The sequence below is a fragment of the Platalea leucorodia genome (genome assembly GCF_965183815.1).
Source record: "Platalea leucorodia genome assembly, chromosome: 15".
NCBI lineage: Eukaryota > Metazoa > Chordata > Aves > Pelecaniformes > Threskiornithidae > Platalea > Platalea leucorodia.
The window spans coordinates 5,682,285-5,699,935 of record NC_138837.1 but is presented as its reverse complement, the minus strand read 5'-3'; the positions used below and the strand labels follow the sequence as shown (position 1 = coordinate 5,699,935).

Here is a 17,651-nt window from a genome sequence, read left to right as displayed (position 1 = left end):
GCCTGAGTAATGTTTTACTGCCCTTTTAATGTTGAAAATAAAAGTAAAACTAACAACCACAGATCTGTGGTATGATATACTGTGGAGTAAAGACAATCTAAAACAAGTTCTCAGTGACACATAAATGCAATTAAAAACTCCGCAGCAGGTAACAGCCCAAATACTACTACAAGCTTTGCAGCGAGGGTGCTTTATCAAATCATCAGAGCTGACAACACATGAGATAAGAGCTTCTACCTTTCCTAACAATGCAATCTGATCAATACTATGAGAGCTTCTGATAGTGCCAGATGACCAACGACAATTAACTCTATTCTAACATCAAAGAAAATTCACAAACAAGGCCTTGGTATTGAGGTTAAAAGGGTGCACGGGCAATAATGGAGAAGATAGCTTTTAAAATTGTTTTTAAGTAACTCCTTGACATCTCATATGATAAGAGAAAACAAAGGTCTCTCTTTCAACTGTCAAATTGCCTCTTACCCAAGGTTCACGCAAGCGTCTCCCCCTGCTAAAGCTGCCTACGTGTACCGAGGTGCGTTTCCCTGCATCCATCCCAGTCTGCGTGGTGTAAAACCACCTGGACCCAGCCCTTGTTATTAATATGCAGAGCCCACAAGGCCCTGATCCTACAGCAAGGAGCCGCTGTACCACATCCCCTTGCAGATGGTACTGCTGGCGAGTATTGCGAACAGCACGAACCGTAACAACCAACCCTGGCTATGCCCTGTGCCAGCATTTGTTTCCTTTCTGGTTTCTACAAACACCTCAGCTCCTTTTTAGCTGCTTTCAGTATCTTTTAACTGCTTGCTTGCCAGAGAGAGATAAAAGTCATTTCCTACATATGGGGACACTGAACTACAAGACCCTCACTTTCAGGTGGGTCAAGTCTTGTGGTTCGATTAAAATCCCAGAGGGTTACAAATGTGGACTCGTCACTTAGGGATAAGGGAAATGCTTTTAGCCAACGCAGTTTTAAAAAAAAAAAGTGACTGGCACAGTAAGCTACCATAGAAACGGACAGAATACTGACCCTGCCGCACAACACACCAGTCTCGCTTCCCCCTTATTCTCAGTGACAAGACTATGAACTGCAGAAATGAGTCAGAAGGCCAACTCGGCACTTTCGAATCAGCTCTTCACTTGGGCTGCCAGCCATACAACGTAACGCTGTTGATCCAGATCTCGTACACGCTACCTCCTCATGCAACATACAACTGCAAAGCAAGGCAGTGACTAGAAAACTAACATCTGCTGGATCTCACTATGTAGTCCGCAGCCTTCCTTGGCAGGTCAGCATGGCTGCTTTTTTGGCAATAGGTTTCACATGTTTTCAGCCATGAACATTAAAAAATCAGAATAAGGTCGTGTGCTTGAGTCGCAGTCAGTACTGGTGTGCCAGGAGTCTGGCTAGGGATGGCGAGCCTTCACATTTAGAGGCTGCTCATTTTAACGATGTGGGAAATTCTTAGGCATCCAAAGGAAATGAGATCCCCTAGCAAAACAGCCGTACTGGACACTAGGTTAATAGTGTTGTCTTGCACAGCCATGTGGGTGACTATGTTCCTATTGCCAAATAACTGCTCTGGCAATGCTCGCTTTTGGACAGAAAAGCAGCCCTTTCTCTGAGGTCTTGGAGAGCACCCAATTCTTTTCTGCAGTGGGAAAACATTTATAAAATGGGGGCAGGGGGGAAGGAATGGACACAAAAAGGGAGGATGAACCAGGAAGATTTGCAAGGCAGAGTGCCTCAAAGATTCATGCTCAGGTAAACAGAGAAGTAAAATGGTCTCACTACAGTAATGAAGATGCTGTGTGATGCCAGCTTCCCTGGGCCCGGATCGTTCCTGGCTCCAAGAGTCACTCCCTGCCCGCCAAAGGACTGACACTTCCCTTCCATGCCTTGACACTCACTAACTGATTTTGACACTCAGCCTCACGTAAGCAAGGGCATTACCCTGGGGTTACCATTACTTAGTGGTCATCAGACGTACAAGAACTGCAAGGAAAGGGAAAGGTGAAAGTAAAACCCAAACACAAGAACTTGCTTACTGTGTTTGTTTTTCTTCTCTGGCAGAGGTGGTGGCTTCTCTGGGTCACTGTTAGAATCTGGAGCAGCAAAGTCAGCAATGAATTCAACTGGTGCTGAAGAGTTTCCTTGCTGGAAAGGCAAAACAGCAGCAAATGGTGTGAAGGGGACTGATGGGACAGACGCTGCATTCTGCATGTCATCCTCCGAGATGTTATCGTATTGGGAAGGGTGCCTCTCATAGGACACCCTGCAGCCTGAGTTATCTGAAGTCTGAGAGGCTGCGCTCCTCCTCTTCTTTTCTGGTAAAGCTGGAGGAGTCTCTGTTGGCTGTGCTGCTCCCGAGAGGCTGCAGAATTCCAGTGGAGGAGAGCTGCCCTGCAGGAGCTGGAAAGCATGTCCATGGAAAGGGGAGCCAGACTCACCCAAGGACTCTGGCAATGGGCTGAGGATACCTGGCATCTGCTGAGGTTGATCAGCGTTGGAGAGGTCCTGCTGCAGGAATTCATAGTCCGGATCATAGTGATCTGATTGATCTGGTTAAACAGAGAACACAGGAGAGTCATGCATTAGTTTCTCTCTTTCACTGTTCAGCCCTTCTCTGTTCTGCCCCTCCCATTCCATCAGTTAATTAATCAGTTCATTTAATCAGAGTGGTACTTCCTTGCAGCAGGGACCGTCTTGCTACACCTTCTGTGAAGTCCAGCCTTAATAAAACTCTTATTATTTCTTTACACTAGCAAACAAACAACAAAAATTCAATAGGTAGACCATTGCAGAGATTATTTATATTTCTGTTTTATTTTCTTTCCTAGTACGTAGAAACAACATCGCTTCAGTCTACCAGGACTGTCATTTCTTACTGATGTCTGCAGACAAGGCTGAAATCAACAAAACATTCCACTTGAGAGCTGAATTGAGTTTGAACACACAATCATCTATAGCTAGGGAAACACATTCCCCTGGGCTTTTTCCTATCCGACAGAATGTAATTCTGCATAGAACTGCCTGCAGCAACTACAAGATGACAGTTGCAAGCACAATCCATTTACTTCTGCATCACAGCTATGACAGCTCCCAAACGAGAGTGATGGGGGCTCCTCCAGCGGCCCTGGACAACCCCCCGCTTACCTAACGTTTCACAGCTTGTGTTGCGGGAGCACTGACCACTGTCGCGGTCCAGAGAAGAGAGCTGCTCGTCAGACTTGCTGAGTTTGCCGATGCTACTGCACGGCGAGAGGCGAGGAGATTCCCCCCCATAGGAGTGGCTTCCACCCGACAACCTTCTCTGGGCGTAGCAGTCAACATCAAAATCCTTAAGCAAAAAAACCAAATCACCGTCATTCTTGGCAGCTTGCTAGGAAGCTAGATGCAGCTCGAGGAGCAAACACCTCACAGCTGCATTAAGAAAACCAGGAGGGGAGAGGATCGGTGCTGCTAGCTCTAGTTAGACAAGCTGGTCGGGACCACAGAAAACCTCTGATTTGGTAAAGAGCCCATGCCAGGGAGCTCTGTGTGTTCTTGCTTCCAGGCAGGGCATGCTGTGACCCACACTGGACTTCACAGATGCTGAGAAGATGACCGTGTTCCTCACCGCTACACAGGTCTGATGACTGCTTGTCAAGACACTGATACTAGGTAACCAGACTGCAAGATTGCTCATTAAATAACTGGGGCTTCAGCAAATATTTGGTTAGCTTAGGTGCATGCAAAGGGAAAATAAGCTATAGTGAGATACAACTTTCTGTGCTTATGACTACGCATCTATTTTGGAGATTACCTCAAGCTTATCAACCTGCAAGTGAACCCCTCAAGTATTCCCACTCGTGCAAAACAACCTAAGTGTGATTGTACCAGTAACTGAAGAACTGCCACAGCTTTCTCTGGGTCAGCCAAACAACTGCAGAGGCTCCCTAAGCCAGAGCTGAGGCTTTGGGGATGAGGACAAGATTTGATTTTGGTGCAATTTAATATGGTTCAGGCCCTCACTGCTGAGTTAGTAAGTTCCTGAATGTGTAAAGCAAACCCAGCCATTTACAACCTCATAAACCCCAGACTAGCACCAGCAATGGAATATGATTAACACACACATAGTCCCAAGTTTTCCAGTTTTCTACCAGAAAATTTACAAATTTCCCCAAAGCACCAGTGGTCAGAGCAGTTGCTCAAACTACCACTTGGGTTAAAAGATGCTTTAAATTGTGACGGGATGAAGACAGACTTCTGATCTCAATATGCCACACGCTCCCTTGGCCTGTAAGTAAACCTTGGCAAGATCTCAGTAAGCTCAGCCAGCCGCTTTGTACCCTGATCTATTCAACATGGCAACACTCAGCCGCTCACATCTTCACACTCTGGTACAGCTCAAGGCAACAAAGTTTGTAGCAATTTGTTAATTAAACCCAACAGCACTGTAAAAAAAAATTAAGCTATTCACATTATTTATTATACTGATGTTCCTGCCACTAAAACTCCCGCTCCAGAGCTCTCCCGTACAGGGACAAGCAGAGGCGTGCAGGGAACTGCGTGGCTGCACATCACAGCATCTCTCTCAGCTTTTGCTGCAGTTCACAGCACGTTTCCCTTGGCTTTCATAAAGCAGTTATGCCATTACCTGTCTGTTGATTCCAACAGGTAAACTGGACCCACTGGTGGCTCGACTCATGGGGGCCACAACTGCCACTCTGGTTGGGGAAGGTGCCGACTGCCGTTTTTTAGGGGGCAATGCTGGTGGAGGGCTGCAAGACACAACAGGCATTGATGCTTCCATTACTCTTCCAGCAAAAAGACTTCTAGGGGCTTCATAAGCTTGTTTTCCAGAAAGCCTTTGACTTGCCAGGCTCAAAGCTCACAGGTTCTTCTTCAAAGCTGGCCATGAGCTATTCAGCAAAGTGTATCCACTAACAAATACCAATTTAGGAATACTCTCACACGTAAGGTCCTGTTCAGTGATTTATTTTTTAATGTTGGAAAAGAGTTGGTATTTCTCAAACAAAAACAATTGCTGTTTTAAAAATTATTTCTAATGGAGCTAATTAGCATGGTAATTATTTCTTAATAAAAGTGGTGAAAATCCAAATTAAATGTTTTGGTTGACCCAAGTATTGTTTCCACTCACAGAAGTCCCTCCCCTCCTCAAACCTTCCAGCTTTGAAATATGTTCAAAGTTTCAAAAATTTACAGGACAGGAAAATTCTTTTTCTGCCCTTTTACTCTCCTGGTGAGCTTCAGGGAACAAGACGGTCAGTGTTGCTCTCACCATATGACAGCCCATGTTTTGGCATGAATCTGTTTCAGGTACACACATCAGCAGTAACTAGTAAGATTTTAACCACTGTACTTTTAGGTTTTGCTTCTAATGACTCATAGTTCTGGTAATCGTGAAGCCTGCGAGGTTCCCAAGAGCACACGTATTCTGTTCCTGGAACATACCAGGAAATTCTTATATAACCCATGAGAATTCATAAAATACATAGAAATGTGATTCTTTTTGCCAGCCACAGCCCTTGATGCCACATTTTCAAATTAGCACAACATGTATTTTTCACACCATCCATTAACACCAGTACCAGGGAAGAAAAACATCATACACACAGACCAAAAACCTGTAAATTGGGGGTTTTCTCTTCCTTCTCAAAATAGAACACAGAAACTTTCATGTGGTTACTCGTAGAACAGGGTAAGAACAACCAAGTAAAAGATTTTTTTCACGCACTGTTGGCTCCTTTCACTCTTAAGCTTATAAGCAATGCAGACAAGCTGGATGTGCAGGACAGATTGATAATTGCCAGCTAAGGTTAACAGAACATTTCCCATTGGATACAACAGCACCAGACACCTTTGTACAGTGCGGTTTTCACATCGTTTTAAGTAAGGTTCTTATGCATTTATGTGATGCCTCTCATGCATGGATCTGAGGGCATGGCGCTATCCTCACATAAAAGGAAGGAAAGGGTAATGAAGGGTACTGCTCAAAACAAGACAGAGAGGACACAAAGTCATAAACAGAGTCCAGGAGCGGAGAAGAATTACTCTGAAGGACTGGAAATTCAGAGGCATCACTAACCCTGCTCACGACCTCTCTTGTGCACATTTTGCAAAATTGTTTAAAAACCGAGAAGCTGGTAAGAGCCACTGGTATTCTTCAGTTAGCTGGTTGGGCAGTATTACCTGTTTTCTGCCACACGAATGCTAGGCAGAGGGGGTTTAGGAGGTGCAACTTCTTCATCCATGGAGTCAGTCAGTAGCTCGTTGGATTGAGTCATATTAGTTGTTTTGTTGAGGATCTCCATTTCTCGGTCTGTAAGGGGAAGTTCTGATGGGCTGCAACAAGCAAAACAGAGATTGTAGATCATAAAACACAGTTGGAATGCAGCATGCTGACAGTTAACTACATATTTTAAATCATATGCAATATGAGAGGTACCTACAGCAGAAGGCAGAATTTGCATCTGCAGGTGGAATTTCATGTATATGCAGAATACAATGTGCACGTGTCACGGCCAAGCCATGTTTCATTGCCAGATTTTGGTATCCTCCCTATCAGAGCATATTGTTCTCTTTAAGTGGTCCCACTGTAACGGATGAGGCTACATAAAGAACACTACGCTACCCTCTGTGAAGAATAACTGAATGCTTTAATCCAACTATCAGTAGCCAGAAATTATCCTTTCTATATTTGTCCTGCACACAGAAGAAATCCTTATCAGGGACCCACCTGTCAGAGTTACATGCTGGTAAACTGGGTTTAACTGGGCTTGTGGGAGAGGGATGCTCCTGCTTCTCAATCGTGAGTCTGACCAGCTCCTGATGGATGGAGAGGAGAGAAGGAAAAGAGAATAATTATTTTTCGCTGAATGTTGCACTCAAACACCCTAGAACAGAAAGGGATGCTACTGCAGTAAACTCTTGGTTACCCAGGTTATGGATTAATGATGGCGTGGACACAGAGAGAGCCGAGCTGGGTGTAAGTCTGGTACAGAGCCATGCAAATGATGCAGCACTGCCTCTAAGGAGCAGCCTGCACCCAGCAGTAGTTTAACCATATCTGAGTTAAGTTCATAAACCCGGGCCCTGTGGGGATTCTGCACAAACCCGCATACATGTCTTCTTGCTGTGCTTCCTCTTTCCTCTATCATCACAAATGTCCTCCAGTCCCCACAACACCCTACATAATAGCAAATTCACTTTACATACACAAATATAAGTACAGAAGTCTTACACAGTGAAGTACTTCCCCTCGCCAGTAAAAGAATTAAAGAATTGCATTATATTTTATAAACAAGTATGTATTTGTTTCAGAGAGCGAGTTTTCTGTAAGACGCCCAACAACAAATTAAATAGTGAACACTTTTATTAAAAGGCCTGCTTCCCCTGAAGCCATCTTTTAACATGTTAGCAATGGAAGTCTTAATCATTCAAGGAACTGCTGTAATGTATCTGTTATAGGCAGATAAGGCTCTGGATAAAGAGATAAGGGCATGATAATCCTGAACTACAAGTCTGCCAGCAGTCAAAACAACAAGCATTCACGCCAGAAAGATGGAGAGAACATTTTATGGATGTCTGAGGCCGACAAATAGATCTACTGCTAACAGATAAAAACGCATGCCCTCTTACAGGCAGGCTGGAAAACTGGCACTGCTTCCTGACAGTATTGGCTTCCCAGCATATTATGCAAAAGCAACTATATGGGATCAATTTTTAAATTTTTTTTTAAAGCAGCCTGAAGTACAGTGTCATCATTCCAGTGTTGTCTTCACACCCACGTCTGTTGAGCTTGGAAACAACCATCATTGCTCTCTCAATGCAGTAACTGCAACTGGAATGTCGTCGTCATCATCCTTCCGAGGAAGAGAAATACTCTAGTTCTCGTATTTTTATATAAGGCTCTATTTAAAGCTGAACTTCTATGGGTCAACACATGCACAGCAAGAGGAACAAAGTACTGCACTGGATGTGCAAAAGATGGCAAATGCAGTCCAAGTGTCCACCACAGCTGATACTCGTTTCAATGTTCTACTTACATTCTTGGTGTGAGCTTGTGCTCAAAAATAATTTACACCATGTCAACCAAAAACACGACAAAGTCAGCTTTCCAGTTGTCCTGGAAAATCCCACACATGGGGAAGGAAGAGAGAGCACAAACAGGGCACCTGCAGATGTCCCTGCGGGCTGACGCTATGAAGATGTTCCTGCCTGGGACAGACAGACAAGAGCCCTGGCGAAGAACAGCACGTCCTGAGAAGTGCCCTGATGAGAAAAAGCACAGCACCAAGTCGCCCACAGCCGACCAGCTCCCACCTCCAAGGAGGGCCGCGTCCCCCAGCGGGGAAATACTCTGCAACAGGGAGCAACAGACCGCCAGGGCTTTTGGCAATCCATCAGCTCCACGGTGGTACTGTACGTTACACAGCATATAGGAAAGTAAAATAATTGAGGCCCTTCAGTCACAGAAGAACTATGGTGGTAACAGGGACACTGAAATGACCTCAGACTTCTCTGCTGAGTGCCCCCAGTTACTCAACAGAAATTATTTTTTAAAAAATGTACTTTCCTCCGTTTCATCCTCTCTTTCAGAATGAACAATCTTTAATTAAAAACTTGCTATTCCTTTTAGACTTTAGAAATTCCCCTATAAAGTTAACAGAATATCACTAGGAAAAACAACTGTAGGACCTGGGAGCCTACAAAGCCCAAACAAGGCTTTTCTGTAAATCGGACGATTTGGAAATCCCACAGTGACACCATTTGACTCTTCTGGCGGCAGCTGGCACCATGCTCCGAGTCGCCATCAGGAGCGAGTGATGACACAACGGATTGCCACCTTCCTGCCCTCTGGACAAACTTCCACCGCTGAAGAGGTTTCTGGAGACGCTCATGCACTTCAACAGCCTCGGTGTCAGACCCCGTGGGGCTATCGGGTACCCGCCAGCAAGAACAGTCGCTCCACACAATGCGTAAGAGCACAATAAGGGAAATAAAATGTATGGGCATTCAAACCAAAAGCCAGAATACTCCTTAAACATCCCCCTGACAGGGCTATGGAAGGGAAAATGTCAACATTGCCTTTTTGCTTAACTCTCTTCACCACATTTAACACCTTAAACCAAACCAAGGCCAGGGTTGCAGACTGCGGTGGTGGCAGCTGTTCTGCAGCGGCGCTCATGAGCCCCTGACACTCGGGGCTGAAGTCCTCAGTTCTCCTATTTTGCCAGTCGTAATGGGCACACCCTGGTCCACCATATGGGAGTGTAGGTTACAATAGGGGAGAAAAACAATCCAATTTGGCTCAAAAGTATCTTTAGAATGATTCAAACCATTGATGCTGTGAAAAAAAAAAACCCCAAACACCTCCCACCAGAGACACCGAGACAATGTGATTGACAATACATGAGAGGATCCCTTTTTCCTCTAAAATTTAACAAACACCACCAGATTCCCTGGACCCTGACTTTTTCTCCTCTCTACTATTCCCAAAAATGAGAACTAGTGTTTGAAAAATCAAGCCAAGATCTTCAGTGCACATACAGAGGTAATCAGCACGCAACCAAGCCAGATGCACATTATGCTATGCCTTAGCAGCAAGTAGAGAGATTCCTGCAGCAGTAATTAGGGATAATTAAAGCCTCTCTATAAACTTATGCTAGTTCAGCAAGCTGGAAATTCCAAAATGAAATGGATTTTTAAGAAGTTACGTAATCAAAACAAGGATTTTTTTCTTTTTATATATGCCTAGCAAGGCACTAAAACCTGAGATCAGAACAGCAAGTAACACAAGTGAACAAGTGACTCCTTTACGCTCAATTTTGAAAATAAAGGGGGAAGTAAGCACTGAAATGTGGAAGTGGATCTTGTGTGATCTGCCAGAAAACCAAAAAAAGGCTGTCCACAGCAGAGAAGTGTCCAACTTCTCAGTTCTGCTTCCAGATCTGAAAGCTGGCTTGGCCCTTCTAAAATAAACCTTGTTCCTCACTATGCAGTAGGAGATGAGCGCACACCGCTTCCAAATGCTGACCTGTTGATGGGCAGACACATTCGCGCCTACCCAGACAGCCACACATCTGCTGATGCTCCAAGCTGACCAGACATAAGCCAGCTCCAACTGGAAGGCCAAAATAACTTTAAGTCTTACAACAAAGTAGAGACCGATATAGCCATGCCGCTCAGCGGGGCTTAATAGCTCAGGCTTAGCACTGCACGGACATGCCTGCATCGCTTCCAGCCTAGGCTGGCTCGCAGCGCGGGCAGAGCAGGCATCCGAGACCTTCCCCCCATCCGCACAGGCACGCTACTTTGGCTGGAAGGCAACAGGTACCGAGGGTTTAAATATTGCTTGAAGCGCAAGGACAGCGGGTGTCCAAGACTCGTGCGATGAGACTACACAACTCTATCCTGGATCCGTGATAACACAGCTCTCCATGGGATTGTGCAGATTCATTAAGTGATAACAGAATGAACCGTCACGCTATTTGCTGGGGTATTACAGTTCAGATACCACAGCGCAGATTTTCACGTACTGCAAATTGCTGCTGAATTCCAACACTAACAGCAGCTGAGACTTTACGCTGAACTCTTTTTCTCCATCCTGCTGTGCAAATTTAAGATCGGCTTTACTTTTCAAATCTGGAGCTTAAAGGGCATATTGTGCAAAATAATCCTGGAAAATCTGTCTTCTTTAGGTGATGAGAATAGTTTGTTTCAAAGATATTTGTTTAAAAGGCTTGATAAGTAATAGTAGATTTTAGTATCTGTGTTTGAGCAACATTAAAGAGATATTCAGAGAATGAAAACACCACACCAAGACTCCTGAAAATGTGACAGCCAAACCTTGGGAGATCCAATTCATTTTTGCATTCAGCTCCAGTTAATAAAAACTAAGCTGAGTTTGAGTGCAGTGAAAGATGCCTGTTCCTGATACACTAATCCAGGTGAAACACCTGCTGCAGTTCTCAAAACTCTACCCCAACTTTCCTTCTGTACTTGATCTAAATATTCCCCTTCAGATTCAGCCCTGCTGTTGAAAGAGGCTTAACTTCCTTTACAGTTTGCAAAATAAGGTTCCCAGGAGACATGATGGTCTCTCCGCTGGTGCCCTGAGCCCGGGTCAAGCAAACTTTTAACTGCAGTGCTAGGACAGCTGAACGAACAGCCTCCGCGGCCATCAGCCCAGAGACGAGCCTGGGAAACAGAAATAATGGGTACCAAAAGCTTACCGGGAAGTAGAAGGAAAGCCAACAGCTTTCCCTGGGTGGGGCGGGGAGGGAATGCTATAAGCAGGTCTCACAAAGGATACAAAGGTTTCTGTTAAACGTTTCCATTAGTTATGTAAAATTAATCTCCAGAAAACCGAGCTTAGCTCATCACCTGTTCCACACCCTAATCCAACTGCTGAAAGCGGTGATGTACCACTGACGAATGCCTTAAAATTTATGATAAAAGATGGAGCTGGAGTCTTTGATTCTCTGTGGGCATTGAAAGGAAGCATTTCCATTATATTTTTGCCTAAACAGAAAATATGCAAACTCCATCCTGTAATCTGCATGGGAGACTGGGAATGACTTGCTGAAAACTTAATACAACGCTCAATAAAGACTTATTGTTTCTTCCAATTCATCCAAATGCCAGGGTGAGCATTTCAGAATTGCACACTAATAGCCAAACCGTTTGTGTTAGTCTTTAACCAGCGCACCAAGCAGGATCATTTCACTTATGAAGCAGTTGATTTAAGAGGTAGTTTACTGAAGGCAAGAATAGGATCTTTGTATTTTACCTGCACTTGAAAACCTCTTTCAACCAGATCTCTTCTAAAATACATTATGATATACTTTATATAATATCATTTACAATATTTGTCTCATGTACCTTGACTCCATCCAGAACAGCTTTTATGACACCCTTCACTGTTGTCACCATCTCCTTGTCTTCTGAATTCACACCTTCCAGCATCACTTGATCAGACCAGCGAATTAGATTGGCCAGACTCTGGTACACGCGGCTATAGCAGGACGAGATGGCAGAACTGGATGGCAGGGGAGGAAAGAGTTGAGGAAAAAGAACAAAATGAAATTATGGAGATACTATCAAATGTTTCAAAAGTGCTTGATTTAAAGCACATTTCACGCTGTTAAAGATGTGATTGCTCTCCTTTTCTCTCTGACATTCAGAATTTGTGCTTAGCAGGTGACAAAGTTTCTCCTCCGCTGCAGTTGCTCTCCTGTTCTCCAGCACCAAATGGGATGACAGTACAAACAATCAACAGTTTATTCTCGGTTAGCAGAAGGAATTATCTGGGCTGCGGGTTAACACAGCAATGCTAAAAAGAACGTGCTTTCCATTTAAAACAGCTCCATCCTATGCCTTAACTTCAAAGGTAAATATTTAAGTCCTATACTTAAGTCTAAGTTATATTATATCAGTTTTATCTATGCTTTCCTTCTTCCTTATTTACTCTCCCCAAAAATGTCTCGGATAATTGAGAGCTGACTGTATTCATTCCTTTACAAATCATTTCCTCACTGTTTATAATGCCTGAAAACATATAATTAAAGCCTGCTTCTTTACAGAAATTGAACTGAATGAATTTCAGGTTCGGAATAGGAAGGGTGTTGCTTTGTTTTGTTTTTAATGAGAAACAGAATTGAGGCTATTGTTCTGAAGGGGAAAAAAAAGGAATTTTGGAAGGATGACAACTCTAAATAAAAGTTAACTGTAACAACAGTGCTCACAGGCATTTTCCTGGCCATTCTGAAAACACTTACTTCATTACTAAACAAGGTGTGTTAACAGTGCTGCTGATGGCAACGCTTCAACAATTCTTTGTAAAGCTAAATCAATTTCAAACTGCATCAAAACCATAAACAGATAAGAGAAGGTGTAATCTTGCCATCATTACTGATACAAGCGTTCCAAATCGCCCCATTTCTCTTTGGTATCCATTTTACACTGGCTTAACTCCACTAATTTCATTATCTGTGAGAAGAGAATCAAGCCCACAAGCTTCAATGAGATTATTTAGGTGACTGAAGTTTGCAGGACCGGGGAAAGAACTATTGTGAAGTTGCAACCAGGGGGATACAAACAGCGGCAAGCACTTTTTTGTTTGGCTGTTTTTTTTTTTTAAAGCATGCTGCTTGCCATTTGTTCTAATTTCAAATGAAATTAGCTTGGTAGGAGATATTTCCTAAATAGGGCCCTCCCCCATCTCTTTCTAAGGCTTTGATTTCTCTGCCATTAATCTTCAGCCTGTTTCCTTCTAAGGAGGCGGTAATTGAAAGCCCATTTTGTGCTAGATTTAATTACTTTTTTCCTTGATGCAAATGCTTCCCCTAAAGCGAAAAGAAGTCCAACAATAATTGTAGGGCTTTCTACCACACTGACACAAGTCTTGCTCACTTTTCTTGAGGGAGATTTGCTATCAAAATCACCCCTTTGTGTCCTACCACTACTCAAAAGAAATAAAGTGCACAGGTAGGCACGAAAGGACATGGCTTTTTGAGAATGCCAGATCCCTTTTTTTCTGTGAGGCTGAACAAGGCAGAACACACATATGGGATCTGTGCTGTAATACATACCGCTTCCAGAAAGAGAGACTTAACACTATGTCGAGGACTCCATTGACTACCAACTATGAAAATTCTGCTTATATGGGTAAATACGGATATCCAACTGTCAAGGTTGCATTAGTTCACTGCTAAGAGAGAGTGTATAAGGAATTTGACGAATAGAACTGTCTGAAATACTGCTGCTGCTGAAGACCACTTAGTTGATATTTATTTCCAAATATATTCTCGGAAGGAAAGATCACCCAGCGAACACCCAGTGGATACACAAATCAAAGCAAGCAACTATAAAGATGACATGTTCTATCCTAAAAATATTTGCTGACATTTTACATGTTCTCCCGGTGTAAGGAGAAAGTTCATTCTTTCTTTTAGTAAGTGAAAGCAGGTGCTTGTCAGGAATTTAATGGCTGTGGGAAACCTGATAGCAACTGAAGAACCTTTTGTGTCTCTATCCAGAAGCCTGATGAATGTTCCCATTCCAACAGCTATTGCTCTTTGTAGTTCTACAGATCTAACCTGAATTAGGTTAGGTCTCTCCTGTCCCAGCCACAGCTGTGATACTCACCCATTGCCTCCTTCCTTTCGTACTGTCAGATACAACCCTGGCCTATGCATTAGGGCCAAACACAGCCAAGCATCTCTGTTTGCAAAATATTTGGCACCCTACTGTGGTCTCGACCACACTATAAGCCTTTCTTGCACCAGAACTGAAATAAGCATCCTGAAACAAAAATTTTGGAGATGCTTAATGGGAAAACAAATAGGAACACCACAAAAACTGGCAGGATTTCAGGAACCAAACACCTGCATTTCTCTGCCTAGTTTTGTGCTTTTCTCTGTCTGTGCTAATTTTGCTCTTTCTATATTATTCACCGACATTTGCTTGTTTTGTGTGAATCAATTACTCCAGCATCTATGGAATGCTTGGCACCTCTACAAATTCTTATATCCATGCCGAGCTTTGCTGTGGCAAATTTATACTTCTTTTCTGGCTTCAAACCCACTGTCTAACTGGTCAAAACATAATACACATCATCTGTTAAAATGTAAAACAAATAATCTGTTGAGAGTGCATAGGAATGAACTTGGACTGGTTAATCTACTGAAGTACATCTGTTTACTTCTGTATCCGATCCAGTAAAATCAAAAAAAGCAGTTAAGAGTGCAGGCTCAGACTTCTCTAGTATCAGGCTGGATAAACTGAACACAAAGAGGGATTACTTTGAAGATAAGCTCTTTTTCAGGTAAAAGCTATTGGATTTGTTAGCTTTTAGGATACCATCATGGACTGCAGAAACAGTATAGCATCTGAGGAGAATCCCCTGCTAGTAAATGATGAATGTCCAAGTTTATGCTAAGAATCAGCCCTTCCTCCTCTCTGAAACCATTCCGATTTGCTTTACCTTTCCACAGCACGGGCTTCTTCGCAGCAGGGAATCTGCTTTTAAATTATGTTTGAAAACTACCACATAATTAGTAAAAATAGCCGTCACTTCATTAGCCACTGCAACATTCCTGTCTCCTGCGCGATGTGATTCTTCAGACACAAGAAGGGGAGAAGCTGGGAGCCTGCTCGTCTGTCACAGTCCCAAAACCCAAGAAGGAAACTCACCTTTGCTGGATGCGTGGATCGGTTTGCACCAAGGGCAGGATGGCTTCCAGCACTTTACTTGCTGAGCCTGGCAGCATCTCTAATACTTTCTTATCAATTGCCATTTTGTCCACAATAGTCTTAAAGTAGCGCAATGCACTGACGACTTCCTTCTCCTTCTCCTCTAGCCATGACACATTCTGAAGAGGAGGAAAAAAGGAGAGATATGTTAAAACCTCAGGATTTTTAAGGACAAGGTTACTTTAACTTACCTGAAGTACAGCAACCCTGAATGAGGTACATTCTATGAGGACTGGAGAAAACCCCTTCTACCACAAACACTTTTAAATTGAATTACTACTCTGTCAAAAGAATAGTCAGTGCAAAATTGCACCCACGCTTTAACTTTCTGAATTACGTGCATTCCAAACTGAAGGCTAATCTTGATCAGTTTTAGGCCAAGATTAACACTACTGATGACATGAAGGGCACTGCTTTGAAACCCACATGCCAAACTGGGAGGGTGAAAGAAAAATAACATATCATTACTATCTGCACTTGGTAATGCAAGAAAGGAAGCAACAGCTACTGGTTTTAAATAGAGTTGCCCCTCTGATGAGATCAAAATCCTTTTACCTTAAGCACATCTCACTATCAAAAGGTCTTTTCCATCAGTAAATGCAGTGGATCAGCCAAAGGGAAAGAGAATAACAAACCAAAATCAGAAAAACTTCCAAACTCCAGAACAATCCAAACAAGATGCCTCCATTTTTGTACTCATCCCTGATAGTTTCAACGACATATGCGGTGTTCACCTGTATTATTCCATGTAATTCTGCTGATTCCAATATGCCTACTTGTATGAAAGTGGGCGATAGTCTTGTCTCTCCATTCCCAAACAAAAAACTCCATTCTGATCAGCCTCCAACCTAAGTCATTCTGTGATGCTGCTGCAACAGGGGAACTCACACGCTTTCCATGGGGACAGACTGTGAAAGCTAAGTTTTGGCATCGGTGAATGAATGTTGCAGAAGGGAACAATTCATTGGAATAAAGCTGAGTTGTGGTCACCAACTTCTGTGCCACCACCAACACTAGAAGAGGAAATTCAGAAGTGATACATGATATCTTAATGGCATTCTGGACAGGGTTATTTTTTAAAAGTTTACCAGAGTATGCCTGGAGGACTTTTAAAGCCACAAGTGGTTCCTAAGTGAGATTTAAATTAACTACTGAACACTGCTAGAAAAGGAGCAGAGAGCTTAGCAGAGTCAGGTTTCATCCATTATCTTCTCAGTAAATTCAGCTTCAAGAATTAATGACCTATGGGCGTTGTGTGCTCCCCATACTCTTGTCAGCTGTTAAACTGCTGCTTTTCTGCAAAATCAGGCCAGCAGCCCAAAAGGTTTTAGGAAGAACAATTTATAGGCAGCACTGGTTAGTAATTTGGGGCCAGTTGCATAAAAGGATTAGAGTCCCAAGTCCCATCTAGCTCCAACTTTAGAAGTCCCAATCCAAGACCTGCAAACCACCCTGTCGTTTTCCATCTCATCTGGGAAGTGCCCAAACTCTGCTGCTGCTTCCACTTTTTGACGATATTGCTTGCCAGGCACCTCAAGTTCTGCTCTGCAGCCCTCAGCGCCCCAAACTCCCTTGCTGAGGAGCATCCCGGCAACTCGATGATGCCGAAAATGCCGTTTCCCATTTTTCAGGCACGTGCCCTCACCACTGCACAGTTTATTGCAGGATATGGAGAGGCTCAGTCCCTCCCATGAAGGTTTTGCACTTCACATGAAATGATCACACATTTCAGGGATGAGGGAGCCCGTATATTCCCCGAGCGAGTATGACTATGGCCCAGTGGTCAGAGCTCTCAAACAGAAGTGAAAAAATGTGGATTGCAGTTCCTGCTCTGATGGCTGTTTATGTATTTCATTCAACAACTGTTTCCTGTAGAAAGGCTTGCGACTTAATAGCTTAAACACTCTCCTGGCGCAGAGGAGGGATGGGCTTCACTCTGAGAGTTCAGTGCTGAGAATGACAAGTGGAAACACAAATTCTTCCGCTGAGCACATCAAGGCATGCAAATCCAGCCGCCGGACGCTATTTGGGACACAGCCCTTTTTTTGGAACTTCCCTTTTAGCTCTTTGAGTAACAACCCCATAGGAGCACTTTTTATGAATCCATTTTTGAGGTCCAAAGGTATCCTATATATGTATGTATACACATGCACACAAACACACCCAAAGAAAGCCTATACATCCTACACAGGATTGCAGGTTCTGCTACAGAGGTCAGAGATATAAATGTCAGTTGTTGCTACGAGGCTGAAGTTTCTGGTGTTCAGTGCTTTACTCACTGAGGCCTGAGAACAGCAGCAATAAACGTAGAGAAAGGAATAATAACCTGGTGGGACGGATGGATATTAACACACTCCCGTGTCTGCATCTCACCAGACTAACGAGA

The 17,651-nt window shown here is 43.5% G+C and overlaps 1 protein-coding gene across 6 annotated transcripts in view; it reads right to left on the bottom strand.

The window, feature by feature from the left end:
• RAPGEF1 (Rap guanine nucleotide exchange factor 1) overlaps positions 1-17,651 on the bottom strand; it is an 89,715-nt gene that overhangs the window by 35,782 nt on the left and 36,282 nt on the right. For all 6 annotated transcript variants that reach the window (XR_014229872.1, XM_082327764.1, XM_082327767.1 and 3 more), the window contains 7 exons: positions 15,206-15,384; positions 11,894-12,050; positions 6,747-6,835; positions 6,200-6,352; positions 4,644-4,767; positions 3,161-3,344; positions 2,053-2,565 (listed from right to left, as the gene is read on the bottom strand). Coding sequence is in view for 5 of the 6 variants with exons in the window: in XM_082327764.1 (XP_082183890.1) it covers positions 2,053-2,565; positions 3,161-3,344; positions 4,644-4,767; positions 6,200-6,352; positions 6,747-6,835; positions 11,894-12,050; positions 15,206-15,384 (1,399 nt within the window). In the remaining variant the exon portion in view is untranslated. The remainder of the gene's footprint in view (positions 1-2,052; positions 2,566-3,160; positions 3,345-4,643; positions 4,768-6,199; positions 6,353-6,746; positions 6,836-11,893; positions 12,051-15,205; positions 15,385-17,651) is intronic.